Source organism: Bactrocera oleae, chromosome 3 (genome assembly GCF_042242935.1).
Source record: "Bactrocera oleae isolate idBacOlea1 chromosome 3, idBacOlea1, whole genome shotgun sequence".
Classification (NCBI taxonomy): Eukaryota; Metazoa; Arthropoda; class Insecta; order Diptera; family Tephritidae; genus Bactrocera; species Bactrocera oleae.
Genome location: NC_091537.1, coordinates 90,480,535 through 90,500,656, shown reverse-complemented (window position 1 = coordinate 90,500,656; position 20,122 = coordinate 90,480,535). Strand labels below are relative to the sequence as shown.

Sequence of the window (20,122 nt, the reverse complement as noted above, 5' to 3'; positions counted from 1 at the left end):
ATCGACGCGCTGCTTGGCGTAATGTTGCATGCAACACCATTGCTCTCTGTCTATTTGTTGCCACAAACTGCCCCACCGACTTTAGACACCCACCTGTGTAGCATAAAATGCAATGCGGCGGTCAGTCAGAAGCCCGCCGAAAACCAACAAACACAAAAACCAAAACAAAAACAAAATAATATCAAAGCGTAAAAAACGCAAAAGCGAAAAAGCATGATTTTTCAAATAACAGCCTACAATTGAACCGCTGCCCCGTTGTTGCATAGCGGCCCACAATTACCGCGAGCTGTCATACATACACACATACATATGCTCAAGTACACGCAAAGCAAAAAACAATCCGAAAGTACACAACAAAAAGTCTATTGTTGCTAAACGAATTTATATGACGCGGCTGGGAAACACAACAACCCGCCGCGCTCTTGACCCATTCTCATATGCGGAATTGGAGCATGTCCCCCCCTTCACACTAGCAAACTGGTGGCTAAGCTCTGTGTAGCAACAAAAGCGCTGCGGCAACATGAGCGGCAGCACGTGCTACATTTGATTCTCATCGTTATCTTCATCATCACTAGCGCAATCATAGTAATAGTTCGTCCTTTACGCCTTCGCACATAGTGCGCACCTTTCGTGGCGCCGTCAGCTGTCGGCTAACTCTCAACGCTAACCAACGTTAGCAAAACATAGCACACAAATGACCACCTCACAACTCGCTCAGTTGGCAGTGTAGCCACCTAAATTCGCTACGCCGCACTCACACGTACGCTATGCTTGCGCCTAACCACCGTGCTCATGCTAATACAGTTTTGTTTTTTTCCATTTAGCTTTTCCAATTTTATTTTCGTTTTAAAATTTTTGCACCCACACTCCAAAAACGCGCACTGCCTTCTGCTCGTTTTTACCACGCCGCCGCTGCCTATGGCCTATGCGTTGTTGTTTATCAAGCACGCAATCCTTTACTCATCATCAGTCACATTGGTGCCTGTGCGCCACAACTCTCTAACCCAAGCGGACAAAGTGAGTATATCGACACCACCTTCAGTTCTTCAGTTCGCTGCTCATAACAAACGACGTCCATGGCGCGCCAACTACACCATGCTTGTTCCATTCTTTTTTCGTATCCGAAATGGTGACACCAGATCCAACTGCCATGTGCTTTGCTTTTATTTTTTATGCTCATATTTTCCATTTTTTATTTAGCCACTGCCGTTGAACGCATACGCAGCCGTTTGTGCGCGCTCCCAACATGTTTTACGCGCTGCTCCTCTCCACCTCTTTTTCATATGGCCGACCTCCTCTACGTACGCTTAATCCAACCCTCACAATATCCCAGTCGCTCCGTTTTGGCCGCCTACTCATATCATTGCTTCCACATACAACTACTTTCCCACACCATATATTTTATATTGTTTGACACGAACCCTGGCCCACACTCGCCATATCATCATCAACATCAACGTTCGCTAACCGTCCGTGTGTTCGTTTTCTCATTCCACTCACTGCCACATCAATTCCGCCCAGCTGTCCCAATGCTGACACAGCTCGTAAGGCGCGCCAAACCTCATCGACATTACGAACAATACACGCGCACAAAACTCAGCTGTTTCGAGTTGCCATCGGCAGTCGCACAATCGCCCCAACTCTACACAGCTGCAGCACATCGTTGGTGCTGGCATTGACTCAGCTGCAGCGTCGTTCGCGCTAACTGCCCGATCCGCACCAATTCGTACCGTTAACAGCAACCCTGCGCCAGCATTTGGCATAACGGCGCTCACACAATACGCCTGCCGTACCTACCCTAAGCCATACGCGCGTCAGTTGTCGCAGCAGTCGAGGCCATGGTACGTCTACACCCAACCTGCCCAGCCACATGCGGCGCGACCTACGTCGTCGCAGCGTTTTGTCTGCCTTGGCACAAACAAAAATTTGTGCTTTGCCGACGCACCATTGCACGCACCGCCATTTCGTCCTTTGCACGAAAAACTGCTGTCTTGTCGTCAATGCTGTCGTACGCCAGTTCGTCTATGCGTTCGGTGCACAAATTTCATTAAATTGTTTTCACTTCATTTCGTTCGTCACTCTGACATTTTGTCGCTTATCGCCGTTTCTGTGTTTTTATCCAGCTGTACTTACCTCCGCCGACACCGCGCTCGCCCGTCTTTGGTCTACAAATGCACCGCACGTACACCACATACCGCACGCTCTCCGCTCGACTCCACTTGGCAATGTTTACAACCACTTGGCGCGCGCCAACGACCAGCCTACTTCATTCATTGTTGCACATTTTTTCCATTTCTCTTGTGCGTTTCTCATTCTTCGACGTCACACACAGGCCGCCTTATCGTCAATTTTCTTTTACGTCCATCCCACTCAGTCAGCATGTTGTGGAGTCCTTAGCGAAACTCATTTACCCATCACACTCGCTCTCTCTCTGCTGCGCCCGATCTATGTTTCAATGTCCTTCGCCCACTCTGTGCGCATGCCCATTACTACTGGTCGTCTCTTTCTGCTATATCCTTTCGCTTCTTCCTTTTTCTCAAGCGGCGCGGGGTAGACGTTGGACACCACAGCTCAACTATGCTCAGCGCATTGCTATCTCTCATATGTTGGGCCGGTTGGCGAGCTCGTGCGGACTAGTTGGGGTTGACGTGCAGCAGCTAGATTGTGTGACGGTGTGGTGCGGTTATGTCGGCGGCACATTCCGTTTTATCAAAAGTTAAAACTCAATCGCTTGTTTCTGTTTTGGTCAGTCAGCAGTTGTTATCCGGTGGCGTTAGGTCTCTCGTCGTAGTCAGTACAGCGTCGCACACGAGGCGAGCAGAAAACGTGTGCTAGCGGAACATGACAAGCTAATCAGCAATAAAAAAAAGTGGCGAAGAAACCGCAAAGAAAGTGTGAAAAAAAGTTGTATGAAAAACAAAAAAAAAATTAAAGAAAAGATATTGAAGAAACGCCTAACTCAAAGTGTGTGAATTTGTCTTCGAGACATAAACAAAGTGTTGCCACAAAGTAAATGCTGTCAATTGCTCGGCAGCTAGTTTCAAAAACCGTTACTTTCAAAAAAGTTGTGCTACAGCGCGAAAGTGGCAAATTTTTGCTAAAAATCTAAAAATAACAAAAATATAGCGCATACAAAAACAACAAAGTGCAGTTCGTAAGTGTGTGTTGACAGTGTTTGTGCATTTACCGTTAACTGCAACATTTCGCGCTCAAGCAATATATCTGAAAAGATATCCATCGAACGTGACATTACAAAAAAAACTTCTAAGAACTGTGACACACGCACACGCACACAGTTCTTCGTACGTTTAGTGCAATCTAATCAGCACAACGCATTGCCAACGCTTAGCCGTTGCTTTTGATTTTCCTTTAACGGTATTTCCTGTAGTCCAAAGCCGGCGTTCAGCGCATAAAAATTATCCAAAATTCCGAAGAATCCGAGAAAAACACCAAAACAGTCGACACGTACAGCGTCGTCAACCGGTACCGGTGGCAGCAGTGGTGGTGGCACCACTAAAATGGCATCGAAACGCAAAGCATCGGTGCTGCTGCATAAGGTAGGTGACTAGTTGCACGCAATTTTAAGAAAAAATTAAGGAAATAATGCGTAAAGTTTTGGAGGTGGCATAAAAATGCGGAACGAAGTAACGGAGTTGTAATATCAGCAAAAATTTGCTTCAAAATCAAAACAATATTAATAGTTTTCTTACGAGTGAATGGGAAAGAGCTTTGGTTAGGTAAAGTTTTTATTTTTCAGTAGATTTTGTTAGAAGAAACTTAACCTGGTTGCTAAAATCGCATGATCAGCGTTTGGCAAAAGGAATTACGCCCGAGAAAATACAAATAATGGACTTTGTAATGCTTTTTGCTCGAATGGATCATTATCTCATCAGTTTAGTAAAGAATTTGTCATAAATCCTTTACTCGAATTTTAATATGGATTCCACTCCGGAATTAGTACAAGTTTTTACTTATAAAAATTGGACCGAATAAATTTAAGTATTTTGAAAAAATATAAACAATAGTATTTTCTAGTTTAAATTAATGGATCAAACTTACTTATATATTGTCAGGCATGAAAGAAATAATTTTTAAAGCAATTATTGTTTCATGCTAGTAAAAAAATTGTAGCACAAAACAAGCAAATCGTTTGAAATGTTCCAAAAAAATATGGTGCACGAATCGAGTCGAACAGTATAACCAGTGACATCTATCGGTGAGATCTTAAAACTGTTTTTATGTCTATATTTAACTAATTCTTTATCTAGAGGACCGCATAATAAACAGTGGAATATATAAATATTTCCCTCATTTCTTATTTTCAAATTTAATCGACAAGATCTGGTAAAAATATAATGTATATCTAAGAGCCTGAAAGACCAAAAGCGAGTAATTTTGTTTAGGAGTACCAAGTGGTACGATATTCGTATATGTCTTGTTCAGAGAACTGGTAGAAGAACAGAAGGAATATATTAATACATCCCTTATTTTTCATTTTGAAACAACGCCTAGGAGATCTGGTAAAAATCTAATAAATATCTAAGATTAATAAGTGGAACGATATTCTTATATGTCTAGTTCGGAGAACTGGTAGAAGAACAGATGAAATATATTAATATATAAATGATTTTGCATTTTGAAATATGATTTTGCATACAGAAACAAGATCTGGTAAAAATCTAATCAATATCTAGGGCCTGAAAGACCAAAATCGACAATTTTTATTTGAGATTATTTCCCTTATTTTTTCTTTTAAAATTAACCGTCAATATCTGTGAGCCTGAAATAACAAAATCCAAAAAATTTGATGAGTATAGTCATAATTATTTACTATATTATTCTTCAATTCGAACCTAAATCGATTAGATCCGAAAAACGTTGAATCAAGGTCGTTCATATCGGAGAGTTCAAAATCGAAAAATCGTTCGAATTAAAAAACACAAAAAGCTAGACCATTATTCTTGGTCTAAGTCAATGACACAATTTCCGAACAAATTTTTCAGATCAGATCACTATAGCATGTAGCTTTCATACAAACTGACCGATCTAAAACAAGCTCTTTACTTTTCGGCTTGTTAAGGGTATTAAAGCTATGTTAGGTAGTCTCATTAGGTCAAAAAATCACAGAAAATGCGCTGCTTCGATGATAGACTATTAATGGAGATCCCTACCGCGCTTCGCTGATTTCTGGATTTTTACAGCTAAACTTCTTCTCTTCCATAAATTTTTTTGTCATGTATCCTTGAGGTATTTAATTGCTTATTTCAAATTTGCTCCCATTGAAACCAAGGAGAGCGTAAAGTTATAAAAAAGGTGGGAGTGTATCGCTAAAATGAAAAATTTCTTTTCAAAACCCTTTGTTTTGTTCCGTGGTGATGTAGAAAATTTAAGACACGCTGTTTTGCGAAAACCCGCAATATGCGCACTACAATTTTGAGAGAAAAATGCAAGTGGTTACCGTCATTACTATTTCCCTCTTAGAGTTTTCAAAAACACTGGTAGAAAAGCTATTTTCCATCGTTTATAAAAAGAATCGACGAAAATGTTTTATGTATGTCAACACCTTGGTTGAGAGACGGCCTTTAAAAGCCTGTGGAGAAGAACACAAATCCTTCGGTTAACTTTTTTGTTTAGAAAAAGCTTTTGTAAGAAAATGTAATTTAATGCAGAAAAAATATTATTCGCTCTTTTTTTGTTTAACTTAAATTTAGGTAATTATATAGGTAATTATCACCCCAAGATTGGGCTACTCTGTAGATAATTCTAAAGCAAGTGATCGGAAAGCAAACTAAAAATTATTTGCACCTGCTTATTGCAACATAATTATATTCTTAAGCTAAGTCATCAGTAACTGCTAAAACATCCACATTTTCTTGGAAGTTTACAAGAAACATTAGCGTCAGTTAAATTCATACACATTCAAGAAAGTTTCTGTGCAAAACTGTGCACTCGTACAAAGCACAAATAAGTCCAGTGCCATATCTTCAGCACATTCCAACACTTTAGGCCTACACAGCATATATTTTGGCAGCAATTTCCATCAAAACTAATGTCTAATCAATTTCGTAGCAGACGCTTCAAACCAACGCCACAAGCAACCAGAAAAACAATAAATGAAAACAAAAACAAAACATCGCAAAATGAAAAGAAGTTATGAAGGCTAGCACCCCAGTTACCGATTCATGCTTTATTGTTTTAAGCAAAAGTTTTTTCGCCTCACCCAGCAGTTAAAGGGGACACACAGACCGGCAACGGAAGCAAGGGACGTTGGACGTACGAAAACTTACTAATTCCCTATGAAAAAGAGATGAACCAAACAAATGCTGCCGCAGAAGGACTGCAAAGCACAACTTCTTCAATAGAATGTTTTCGGCTCCGCTCAAGACACGAAACAAGCAAGGCAAGCAAAGCGAGTAAGGCAAGCAATAGCAACAACACACATACTTATACAGATAACTAGAATGTAGAATGCGGCAGAAATGAAATCAAAAAAATTGCAAATAAGAAAAATGAAAGTACGAAGTGAAGGGTCCGTTCGGCTGTCAGTAAGGCGAATAGAAAAGCAAGCAAGCAAGCCGGCAGAGGGGTGACGGTCGACGAGCAGTATGCTGGGGAGTGAGAAAAAAGTTAATCATGCCTTTTGCACAATAAATCCCATTTTACAATGTACCAAATATAATGGATGGATAGATGACCCCATAGACGGACAGACAAAGTTGGTAGCGTTTGCCGAGTGGCAAGGCGAGTGTGCGGCGTGTGTGCACGACATGAGCAGGGACGTAGGCAGGATATGGGGGGGCGTGTAAACGACCATCAAAGTTAGTAAAGTATGTACCCCTAACACACACACACACACACACACACACATACATACAGATAAACACGCGCGCACACATTGAGACGAACGACAAGACGTAGCAGCAACTAATGATACGAACACATATACACATGTGTACTTAGCTATATTTGGTGCCAGAATAGTGCTGGCATACTGACATACGCCTCCTTATATGCTTAGGTATATGTACAATATGTGTATTGAAGCGCGCTTTTAGGGGCCATTCGTCCTGCTTTACAAATGCGCACACGTTTAGTGCGCTGAGTAATGGGGTTGTCGGGCTGATTAGGTTTCCAATTGCCATGCGACGGGGGGCAGGGGGCGTTGAGTAAAACAGAAAGAAACAGCAACAAGAACAACAACAACAAGCAATAAGGAGCGTCCAACTGAACTGGCGAATGTGCCTGGTGCTTCTAAGATTTGTAGTTATATATATATTTAGCTATTGCTGTTGTTGTTGCTTGTTCCTGTTTCTTGCCGTTGCCCAACTCCATTTTGCCCATTTTTCGCTTCTTCGCCAGCGACTGCGTTCCTCAGCTGGCACTCCGCTGTCTCGCAGGCGAACGCGTTACGTTTTTGACATACGCTTTGCCGCCGCCAACTGTGCCGTCATTTGGCTTGCGTTTGTTGCGAGGGACTTGTGGTACAGTGGGATGAAGTTGGTGAAAATGTTATTATCTTATTACTTTTTTTTTACAAATAAATAACAAAGAATAATATTATATATTTTTCTAAGCAAAATCTTGACCAAAAATGCTTTAACTAATTTTTGTATGTATTTTTTAAATTTTTTTTATTGTTAATTCTTTACTTATTTTAAAGTTTTAAGCCGCATACAATACAATTTTCATGCGAATATTTAATCTCACTTAAAGTTTTTCTAATTTTTTTAATAAAATAAAGCTGACTATAAAAAATAATATTTTGTATAAAATTAATATAAAATTTTTATCAATAATTAATTATAACTCCAAAATTTATTTTTATATTTACAACTAACAGAAATAAAAAAAATTGTTTAGTCTAAATCTAATTTTTTTTAATATTAAAATTATATTAAATAATAAATTATAAAAATAAGATGTTGAAAATAAAGCTTACTAAACAAAATTTGTATTTTATATAATTTTTTTTACATATTTTTTTTATAATTATCAACGAATTATCAAAATTTTAGATTACATAAAAATTGTTTTTATAAAAAAAAGCAAATAAATTACAAAAAAAAAAACAAAATGCATAAGAATTAATCACCGTTAACCCATTGTGCCACTGCTCGCCTCTAACGTGTCGTAAGTAATTCATCAAACTGGACATTGGCCAGAAAAGTTGATGACGATTGATGAAGGGTAGAGGCATAGTGGCAGCTTCTTGGGTGGCTTTGAGCATAGACTAGAATGGGCTCTGCAACTCCCAGCCCAAGAAGCTACACAAAAAGGAAATTTATTGGTTTTGTGTGGGGGTAGAATGGGTGGTAAGACAAGCTAAAGTGCCTTCGGTGCTGGTCATCGCGCATTCATTGAATACTTGTAGTTGGTATAAGCACGCCAGCAGCGGGGGAAATAAATTTACATATGTACTAAACATATATCAGCAAATGGGAGTACATAGCAAGGCACAACTTTATACATACGCGCCACAATGTATGCGTTGCGTAGTGGGTCAGAAATTTATAAAGTAGCGCTTAGGGAAGGTGGTAAGATGTCTGTGAGTGTTTTATGATATTATAATGGTGGGGTTTCTCAAAGCATTTGTACCCAAAAATACTCAAATATATGTACATAATATTATAGAGATTTGTGTGTGTCTGTAAACAGAGTTGGGGGGTTCCAGAGATTTGGGGCTTTAATTGAGTATTCATTCGTATATGTCTTTAATTGTACATATCTTGTGTATAAATACGTATATATTTTGAACGAAGAAATTTTCTATGGTAGTAGTATAGGTAGAGTAATGGATTTTGAGATTTTCGTAATTTTTTTTAAATATAAAAATCAGTAATTTCCTCCAATTTCCCTGACATTTCTGTAAATGTGCTATTATACCACGAACAAAACTAGTATCTCAGTTTTTGAGACTTCTGAAATCTTTTCCACGTCCTTTCCTTTCCAAGAAGCTAATCATTTGTCGGAGCCGCAAATATCCGACCCCTATAACGTATAGCTGTCATACAAACTGATCGATCGAAATCGAGTCCTTGTATGGAAAACTTTTTTATTTGATGAAATATCTTTACAAAATTTAACACGAATTATAACCTAAGGTAGCGCTACAATATCCGAGAAAATTGTTCTGATTGAACCACTTCAGCATATAACTCTCCTATAAATACATCGATCAAAACTTAATACTTGTTGGAAAAACTTTTTTATTTGACTAGATATCTTCACGAAATTTAGATTGGATTATTTTCAAAGACAACGGTATAATTTCCGAAGACATTTTTCATATCGGATCACTATAGCATATAGCTGCCATACAAACTGACCGATCAAAATCTAGTTCTTGTATGTAAACTCTTTATTTGTGAAGGGTATTCAAATTTTTATTTGCTTAAAAATATGCGACATATTTCCAAACTAATATTTCACCTCTAAATGAATGTAGCTAAAAAATAGTTTGATTGAAACATGATTAGTTAATTTCTAAACAGGTTGAGAATTACATATGTATTATTTATATTAGAGAAATACGCAATTTTTATGTGTAGAAAACCATTTCTTAAAAAAAAAAATATTTATTAAGCTGACCAGATATTCGCATTTATACTTTCAGTGACAAGACAACTTCTTGGTACTTGGATTTTATTGTTTTATAAACTTGTTTTCCCAAAGTTATGTTAACTCACCCTTCGCCACGCACATAACTGCACTTTATTTTACACAAACTATTTCAAAATATTCAATATTTAAACACGCTCTATAAGCCGCCTTCAATAACTTATTATTATATGTGAGTTAAACTAGCTGATACTGGGTTCCAACAAGCCTTCAACCATTTAAGACATATTTGAAACGCAACTTTGACGACGGTTCAACAGGAGACAAGCCAAGCACAAGCACATAGTAGCAGTATACCTTCCGTCACACAAAGTATGTAACGCACACAATCAAACACATTTTCATTTGAACCCTTTTCGTTGGCGTAAATTACTAGAAATTGCTAAGAATTTTGCTTGCCTCAACGCTAGTGGCTTGGGTAGACTTGCTAGAACACTCGACGAAGGATGCTTAGAAGTTGTAGCATATACAAAAACAAAACGAAAAAATTGCACAACAGCGTACAAGCTTAAAACTTGCCAAAATTGAAGGAAATGGAAGGTGAACGCTACGGCAGCAATATTTGATGTGCCAAGATGCCGTGGAGGCAAGCAGACGCACCCCAGCCGACGGCAACGAACGCTACGAGTTTAAGGAATCATTAATATGCGAGCACATAGCTACAAACACACACCGACAGTGGTGTCGTATAAGACCCGAAAAACTCACAGCTTCGCATGTGTGGGTGTGTGTGTGTTTGTATTTTTCGTAAGAAAGTCGCCTGCGGGCTGTGCCAAAGCATGCCCCAAACTGCCGAAATTCGGAGGCAAATGCAAAAATAGAAAACGGCACATATATACACACGCACACACATGAATAACTGCTTGGTATATATAAGGAGGCATTTTCGAATTTTACGACCACACATAAGACTACAAGTGTGAATGAGGTTGAGTGCAACACCCACACACAAACATACAGGTATAAGTACATTTGCGGCGTCTGGACGTCAAATATGTCTGTCTAACCCGCCAGCACCCGAGGTACGGCCTTGTAAGACACATTACTGTGCTCATATGTGCATATTTATATACATATATATATATATATATATATACATACATATGTACGAAGATAAGCATATATACGAGCATATAAAAGATGCTGGCGCACAAATATGAATGCATGTATATATACCAACAAATGAGTGCGTCTCATGTGGCAAGCTCTATATTATTTTCGTAATCTATACGTTCAGCGCCAGCAAAATGAGACTGCAAACTCATACTACAGCGACAAAAACCGACTGCTAACAGCCAACGGGCCAAACCGCCACCCAACAAACGTCTTCTTGTCAAATACACGCACACACATACATACAACCAACATTTATGCTTATACCTGCTCAAACCAATGCAGTACAACCTTGCAACACAGCCGTCGCCGCTTTCATTGTGCTTGCCACACAACAGTCTCAAGCAGGCAGGGCTTAACTCACATCCCACTAAACCCACTTCCTACTTCTCCCCATATGAGTCGATGTGCGTCTGTATATATGTTGCACATATCCTTACTCGGGTATACCTAACACAAATTGCTTTTTACACACCTCCGTTTCGCAAGCTGTGCTCCTTCTAATCAAAACGAAGTTTCGGTATAAGAAAATCCGAAGCAAAATTCTATGCCAACCGCACCACTTCAGACACACATGAAATGTGTATGTGTAATCGCATATATCTTTGCATCTTTGTGTGTGTGTGTGTGATGCATGGGGCTTGCTAAAAAGACTTTAGAGCACCATTTTCAAGCAGTCGGCCAAACACATTCATACATCTAGTGAGGGGTGCCTACGTCTCTCACCTTTCTAATGCTTCTTCCATACTTGTTTCGGTTGGCACTGACACTGACACACATACCAGAGGGTGTTTGTAAAGCAAGTCAACAAAATATTCGCAATGCCATACTTTCTTCCTATAAGCAGGCACACAAGTTTAATAAGAAAGTTTAGAAGGGTAGAAAGGAAGAATTGGTAGTCTCCAAAGGCACAGTAAATGATAGCAAAAGGCTTATGTGGTGTATGCAGTAAAGAAATTTTTGAAAACGTATCCAAATTTGGCAGCCATAGTTTGGAAATAGAAATATCCTAGCTTGAGCAACTGTAGAACGATAAAGGAGGTGTTGCAAATACCGAAGCGAACGCATATAGAATAATAAAGTTATTACCACATTTGAGCACTCTAGATCCACTAAAATCTATCTTATATTTAAAATGAGTTCCTTAGCCGTTACTTCGTTTAAATATTCGTTACAAATAGTTTTGAAGTTGAAGCTTTGCATATTAGCAATATTTCATAAATCAGTTGAGAATTACAGTGCTCTGAGTTAATCAAACGAAATAAGTTAGTAGCAAGTTTAAATACAATACGCTAGTTGTAGTAGTGGCTTAGGGAGTAAAGATATGTGAAGGAGAGCTAATCTAACTGCTTCCCTTATGTGGGAAGAGAACGAACCTGTGGTACGAAACCGTAGGGAACTTGCATTTATCTAATTGTCTGCGGTTGCCATTCCCCAAAATTATTTGAGACTGTATTTTTGCTATAAAAATACTATAATTTTCGTTTCATGTTTTCTTGTTCCATATAAGGCCCGTAATGTCTTTATATTACAATACTAAGAGTCTAAAATGGAAAGTTGGTTTCTCCATCAATTTAATATTTTTACATATTTAACGAAAATAATTCGATTATGGCCTTTTTTCTATACCATCCTATTTCTGTTTTCTCCTATATTCCATTATTTCACTTCATCTTATGTCTTCCCATTTCGTCTCAGTAAGTGACATCTGTTAATGTACTGTATTCGATTCTAACTTCATTTCGTTCCTTAAATATTTATATTTATCCACACGATTTCATATATTCTCGTTTCGTTTGAAGCTGTTCCATTCCATTACATTCTTTCACATTTTATTCCGCTCCAATTATTTTCCTTTGTAATACATTTTCATTTAGTTTCGTGAAATATTTTTTTCCAACACTTTTTTTTTATTTTTTGGAAACTTTGGTACCAAAACTACCGAAACATTTGCGCCTACAGCCACGCTACCACAAATCCCACTGGGTATGGGGGTATGGAAATAACTTGTGCCTTCATTTATTTCCCCCGAATCCAAGTCGGCATGAATTGAACTGTAAGAAACTCCTTCCAAACTAAATTTACTTTCCATCACAAATGAAACTAACCAACGTGTACGCGCTCCACTCCAACTACTCAGGCACCCATGTCAATGTCGAAACAACCGACACACACACATTAAAACACCGAGGCGTCTAAAAGCAATACAAGTCGACTCGGTGTCGCAAACAAACAAAAACAATGCCGACTCAAGAGTAGGAACACAACAGTCACATGGAGCGCTGTAGTGTGGGGCGCTGGTGGTTGGTGGGTGTTGGGCTTGGCGGCGGTGCTGTAACGCAAGGCTACATTAGAGGCGATGAGTTTAAGAACTTTGAAACCAAAAGACAAAGACAAAGCACAAGAGAAGACGGCAATGCCAACGACGTTGGTGACGACGAACAGGCGCAATTAGAAGTTTGGGTTGCGGTGCTGCAGCAACAACAACGAGAGTTGAAAGGAAACTGCTGGCAATAAAAGCTGTTGGCGTAGTTGGGCGGCATGCCAGGGATGCTAGCCGGAGTGTATATCTTATAAATTTCCAAATTTTTGGGTAATTTTCTACCATTTTGCTTAAGTCCTTTTGTAGAATATTTCGTCTGCCTTCGGCTGCAACTCCTTCCAGCAGCGTCGTCTCCATGTATGTGTTTGTGGCTGTTTGTAGGTTTATAAAAAACCAGCAATGGCAACTAACGCTACGGCTTTCAGCAAGATTGCCGTCATCTTTGGCTTGTTATTGTTGCCTGCTATGCCTAGTAGCTTTCGTCCTGCTTTTATATTGACTGCTGCTGCCACCTTAACTCATCAGCTTATCATTTTTCAGAGTGCGTAACGCTCATTGCTCTTTAATGTCGTCTGTTGATACATTCATTATGTTGTGTTTTGTTGAGAGTCTTACTTTGCTCTTCTTACTTAGTGACGTACGCACTTTTGTAGCAAGGCATTGTGGCTAGTTGAGCCGTAGGCTAAAACTTAGCTTCGAAAGGCTCATTTGAATAGAATTAATACTCATTCCTCCTTATTTTTACTATGTGCTCAAAATGTCTTGTAACCCAATCCTGAATAGCGACACTCTAAGCTCCTTTTGGGGTTTGGGAAGACTTGGTAGTAAGCGTGGTAAATCTTTATGTTTCCAATATTATGTCGATGTACTACATAATTTTCCAACAGCTTCCTCATAATCAATAGGTTTAATTTATTTTTTTTATAAATAATAGAGGTTGAGGCATAACTTAGTTGATCTTTTAGCCAATACAGTGACAATATTAACTACTCTGTCGGACATAATTTGGACTTCCGTACCAACAGATATCATTTTATTTAGATTCATAGCAAAGAAATTGAAATTACCTTAGATTGAGGTTAGGACGGTTGGTTCTGCATATAATTTTTTCGACTTCAGTTGAGATTCACTTAAGTTGAGCGATCTTAAATGGAAGTTAGGTTAGGTTGCATTTCAAACACCATGACATTTCGGAGATCATTGTAGGAATGCTTAAAACAGTTTTAACTTCTTCCCTGAAAATTTCAGCTCAATTGGTTATCTATGTAATAAAACCTAAAAGAAGAATCTACAAGGAGACTTCGAAAATACAGTACAATATTTTTTATAAAGCCGTAACTTTTAATACAATATCGGCTATGGTTCGAAAAATGACATTTTAGGCTTTAACATATATCTCATGAAAGTCAAAAGTACATCGATTCTTGTATACATTTGATGATCCATAAATAGGTTTTAATATATATCTCATGAAAGTCAGATTTAATTCTTGTGTAAATTTTTTCGAAAGTTACACCACACCAAAGCCTCTCCAACTTGTGCTGCCCAAAACAGCGAAATTAATTATTAAGACATGTTTTAAACGTTGAAGCAACCTCAGCGACCTTTCGTTTGAAAAAAATTGTATGCTTTTGTCTTGTATTAGAGAGCATTTCAGAATTATCCAGTTTTTCTTATGAGTACAGTATGAACATAAAGTCCTTATACTTCCAAATATATCGGATTTTAAGTTTTATTTTCTCGCTAGTGTTAAAAATTGCTTATAAATTTCAAGCATACCAAGTCATAAAGGAAAACTTAACTGTAACGATTTCAAGCATATCTTGGATTTCTGATTTTATTTCAGCCACGATTTGGCACATGTTAGATATCTTAGTCATGTGTGTTTCATCAATTCACTTTGTGCTCTTCATATTCTCCTTTCAGTTACATAATTACATATCAGTTTCGCCTGCATCAAACTTTTCTTAATATGACTCTTAATATACAAACAGACATTAGCCGAAGGATACGCTTAAGCCATTGCTTTGTAACCACTCGTCTATCTTTTTTTTCGTTCTGTGCAAACTTTTCGATCAATGTGTCACCTTTCACCCAACGTTCATCACGCATCACACACACACACACGTAAAAACTCATTTCCTAACCTAAAATTCCTGGAAATCATGTATGCCAGCAAATTGTAGATATCCACATGCAGGTTTGTGAGTTTGTGTAGGTGCTGTCGTCTTTCATTTGCGCCAAAAGAGATCCATCACAAAATAGTTAAGTCGATGTGCTTCTACAAGGTTACCAGCGTATCCCTTTTACCAAGCTTCTGCTAAGCGCACACACACAAGCAATCATTTGTTCGTTTGCCACATGCGCTCGCTATTCACTTTTTTCTTTGCTGCTTCCTTTGCCTTCGTCTTGGCTTCTATTACAGTTTTATTTCATGCTCCAACACAAACTCACTCGTCCCTTATGCTTTTACGTTATTGCTTCTGCTTTCTTGTTGCTGGAATTTTGTATGAATTTTTTTTGCTTGCTTTACGGTCTTCTCGATTTTCTTCTACGGCGTCTTTATGTGTTTTACCATCAACCTCATCAACAACACCCGTCGTCGTCGTCGTCGTCGTCTCCGTTGTTAGATGATATGTATGGACGGTCCGACAGGCATCTAAATGCGAGCACACACTGCCGAACGTGCCCACGTAGCCCACCACCTCCCCATGCGCACCCAAGGCACTGAACATAAACCGAATGCCCAATGTTTGTTTTCGTTTTACTCCCTACAACATAAGCACCGGGATAAGAAAAAGAAAAGTTATTAAAAGGGAGTACAAAAAAAGACACACGCCAACCTTGTTGCTACCCATCAAGTAACAGTCATCCTTGCCTTTATTCTGACCATCATCTAGCCAACGCCGAAGTTTGTTACAAAACACACTGTCATTGCCGCCGACAAGTAACCAACAAACACACAGAGAGTACTCTATTCATGCTAAGAAAGCTCACAAGACATACCCGCCCAAAGTGGAAGTGAGCGCAAGGGTAACAAACGGAACTCGAAAAGCAAAACAAGGCTGCGAGATGACGAAGGCACAGAAGGCTTATGACGCGCTCAGCTACTAACGCCCAGTTGGGCGCAATGCAACCATACGAACACTTACCGAGTCCTTCGAACTTAATTTCGCAAGATTGTAACAAAGTTGACGCCATCCTACACACACGCATACACGGCACAAACATCCAGTGTAGCAAGCTTTGTCCAAACACCGGCAGCGCACGTGGAGAGGTGTGGAGTGGTGTGGTTGAAGAGCACGGTAACAGCAACGGCCTGATTTCATCAACACGCACACACACAGCCTGTGGGCAACGTCTTGCCATGGCAGCACCGCACAACCATCCAATCAGTCCGAATTTCTTTTCACCGCTCACAACACGCGCTTCCTCCACACACCCACAAACACAGTCCGATATAGCGTCAAGTTTCTTCAGCATTTCTAAATGTTCTGTACCGTATTGGATTGTCAATTTTTTCGGCGGTTGGAGGCTTCTTATTGTCTTTGCCTCAATACAAGGCAAGAAAAATAACAAACGAGGCACTGCAAAGCGCACAAAGGAAACCCTCCACACTCTACACTGTATCGTTGTGGGCGTGTAGGCAGCTTAAGGCACACCAAACTGACACCAACAACAACAGAATGCCGATATAGAAGCAGCAATATCCCTTGGCCCAACCAAGTAATCGTCCTTTTATCCATTTGTCTATTCCGCACCCGACTGACAGTTTCTAACTCGACCATTACTTGGCCGCTCCCCAACGACTGACCCACACCACAGCGCTCATTTATAGCAGCCCTTCGCAAATCCATCTTCATTCTGGTTCTGTTTGTTTTTTTTTTTGCCCCTTTTCAGCTTGTTGTTGGAACTTTACGTGGTTGTACGTGTATTCGACAAAAACTTGAGGGTAAAAATTATTTCTTTTGAAATGGCAGAAGATTTAATTTTTTCTCTGACTCTATGTCGGCTGCAAGTATATAGCCAGTTCAGCCGTTCCCTTCGTCAATTTCATTACTTTGTTGGACGGCGCCAGCGTTTTGGCTGGACACTGTTATTAACCGTTAGACGAAAAGTATGTAGTATGCCATGGTTGGCTGGTCAGTACGCTGTACTGTGGTCGTGACGTGCACTGCGGGGAGTTGGAGGTGCTTAGTTACATAAGAAAATCAGTATGCCAGCCTTTGGAGGATGAGGTTAGAATGGCTCACTGTGTTGAGTAGCCAAGGGCTTAGTTGGAACTGTAAAAGATATGGAGGGAAAATAAGATAGCTACATAGTCATTGAGGATTTTTTCCTGTTGCTGTTAAAAAGTTTTAATATCTATTGGTGTTACTACCTATTTAGAATGGGCACTTTTCTGACTGGTAAAACTTATACTACCGAGGAATGTAAAATCAGGTGAAAACTGAAGCAAAGCATTTCAAAATGAAATAGATGTAATGTATTAAGTCGCGAGGAGCCTGAACGAAAGCTGGAGAGCTATGCAAACTGGTAAACTTTTAATATCGAATCGTGAACTTCAGAAGAAGCCTTCTGCTGGCGTACCTATAACAAAAATACGAAGAAAGCCGAGAGTCAATGGTTTCATGAATATAATAACTAAATATGTTTGAAGAGCAAGAAATGCTTCTGATAACAATAATTGTGAGAATTTAGAATTTTTTTTTTTTGTTCCAGTTGTCTGTGCATTTCTGATGATTTCACAAAGAATTTTAGTGTACCAAAAGTTGAGATAAGGTATCTTCGAATGACCTTTAAACACAACTTAGATGGTGAAAAGAAAAAGCAGGCTTTGAGAGTTACGAACTCACAAGTGCCAAAAGATTTGTGATTTTCTGAGGGGAAAACAGTTTCATTATCATTTGAAGGTCAATATCCTCTGCTTTTCAACTCTAGTTAGGAATAATAGCATATTCTCCGGAGCATTAATATGAATATTTTTTTCGCAACACCGATTTTTCACTTTACTCAAATATCAAGAGTTTGGTAAAAGGTCAAGAAGGCCGCTTTTTAAAACCGTGGCAATTAAAGAAACCCCTTTCTCAGTTGTTTGAGTTCAACACAGGAACTTCGAAATGATTTTAATCAATGGTTAGACTGTGTGACTGCAAGTAAAAAGAAGGCGACTACACCAGAACTGACAATAGTCAGTTAACAAGCTCGAATGTGGTCGAAACGCAAACCTGACAAAGGGAGCAAAAAAGGAAACGAGCACTTAGGGATGCCGAAACTATCTCAAGTGATGGTTGAGTGACTCTAATAATCCGCGCATTAGACTAACAAGAGGATATGTGAAACCAAAGCAAACAAGAAAAAAATGTTACGCGAAAAATGTTAGAAGAATGTAACAAAAACAAAGCAGTCAAAGAGAAGGAAGAAAAACAGAAAGCCAAGAGGAGGCTTTGGTTAATATTTGGCGATGAATTTTTAATTAGGATGAGGGTAACCACTGTTGGTTTGACAACTTTTGGAGATTAGCAGCGACGGCGGTTGGATTTGGTTATGAGTTCGTCTTAGAATTGCTCGTTTTACAAAGTAGCTTATATTGGCAGCTTAACATGCGTGCAAAATGCCGCACACCACCCCTTCGTACAGCTGGACTCCCGTTTTACAATGTAGTAAAGTGATATTTTATAGTGAACTGTGCACTTTAGTACATTAAAAGTTCGCTCGGGGCTACTGACATACCAAACGCAATCGGAGTGGGGTCCTACATGGCTTACTATATTTTATAGCTTGTGTTTGTGGCCAATCCACCGCTGGTGCGCACGCCAATCGTACATGGTGCGCCATTACATTCATCACTAAATTCTAACTTCTTCATTTGTGCTCCCCTGCTTGCGAATACTCGTTCAAAGGGGGTTTTCCTTGTTAGCTGCTATTGTAATTTTCGTTGCTGGCAACTCGAAGACTGCATACTTTTAATCAAAAATTCTCTTCCTACGCCACAATGACTGGCTGATGCTTATTTCTTTCCACTCCTTTGCCATTGTTGGCATTGGGGCAAAAGCAATAATTTTCTACCCCATTTTTTCTTGTTTTCTTTTTTATACTTTTTTTTTTGTCTTTTTACTGAAGTTCAACTCATCAACACGCTCAGTCTCGAAAACACTAACCCCAGCGCACAAAACTTACGCCGTTTTAGTGGGAGCGCGCTTCAACGTTTGTGTATTGCATGTCCTCCAAATACGTTTTCTCCGCCTTTACCCTCTTCGCTTGGACTGTGGCAAGTGAGTGAAGACTGCAAGCGCATTTGTTGCAGCGTCAGTCGCTACAAAGTTGTGTGGGCGGCACTTTGCTGGTGTATTACTCAGCGCAGCATTTAGTTCGGTCACAGCCACATTCCTTGTCCTACAACTGCACCGAACCGTCGACTGTGCAACATTTTCGCTTAGCTGCACATTGCAACATAAAAAAGCAAGCACCGAGTAGTAAAATAATGAAAAAATACGCCAGCTAACGCCAAGGCAACAGTGTGTCTGCAACTTTGCTGGCCCCTTAACTAAACCACGGCATGGAGGAGGTACAACCGTAAAGCAACTTTGCGTTTTCCTTACTTATCCGTTTATCGTTACATTCACATCGGGGTGTGCACCAGCGTCAGCGCCGGCAACATCGCCAAGTCTTGTCTTTGATGCGTCCGTCTGTCTGTCTAACCCTCTATCCATTTGTAACACCGCGCGCCCGCCCATTGACCATGGCTGCAGTGGCTGTGCGCTTGTGGCATGCTTAATGGTTGCCTTGCCTTCTTGCGAGCCGAGTCGCCATAACTAAGCGCCCGCTCGTCGACAGACGCGACTACAAGTAGTGGCCGGACATTGTTTGCTAGAGCTAGAGACGTGCAGTTGGCATGTTTGGCAACATTTTTTCCATTTTATATCTTCCCCCCAACGACCTGCTGTGGCTGCTCTATGCGCTGGTTAGTCGTTTACGTCGCGTTCCGTGTGCCAAATGTCTCTAGCCGCTGCAAGCACACCCAATTCCTGGAAAAATAATAACTAACTTCGGTAACCGCACTGTGTA

General features: G+C 39.7%; 1 protein-coding gene across 1 annotated transcript in view; it reads left to right on the top strand.

Annotated features, from left to right (window-relative positions):
- Positions 1 to 2,762: 2,762 nt before the first annotated feature.
- LOC106615387 (homeotic protein female sterile) overlaps positions 2,763 to 20,122 on the top strand; it is a 50,568-nt gene continuing 33,208 nt past the window's right edge. The window contains exon 1 of the mRNA XM_014231590.3: positions 2,763 to 3,557. Within this exon, the coding sequence (XP_014087065.2) occupies positions 3,519 to 3,557 (39 nt within the window). The 5' untranslated portion in view covers positions 2,763 to 3,518. The remainder of the gene's footprint in view (positions 3,558 to 20,122) is intronic.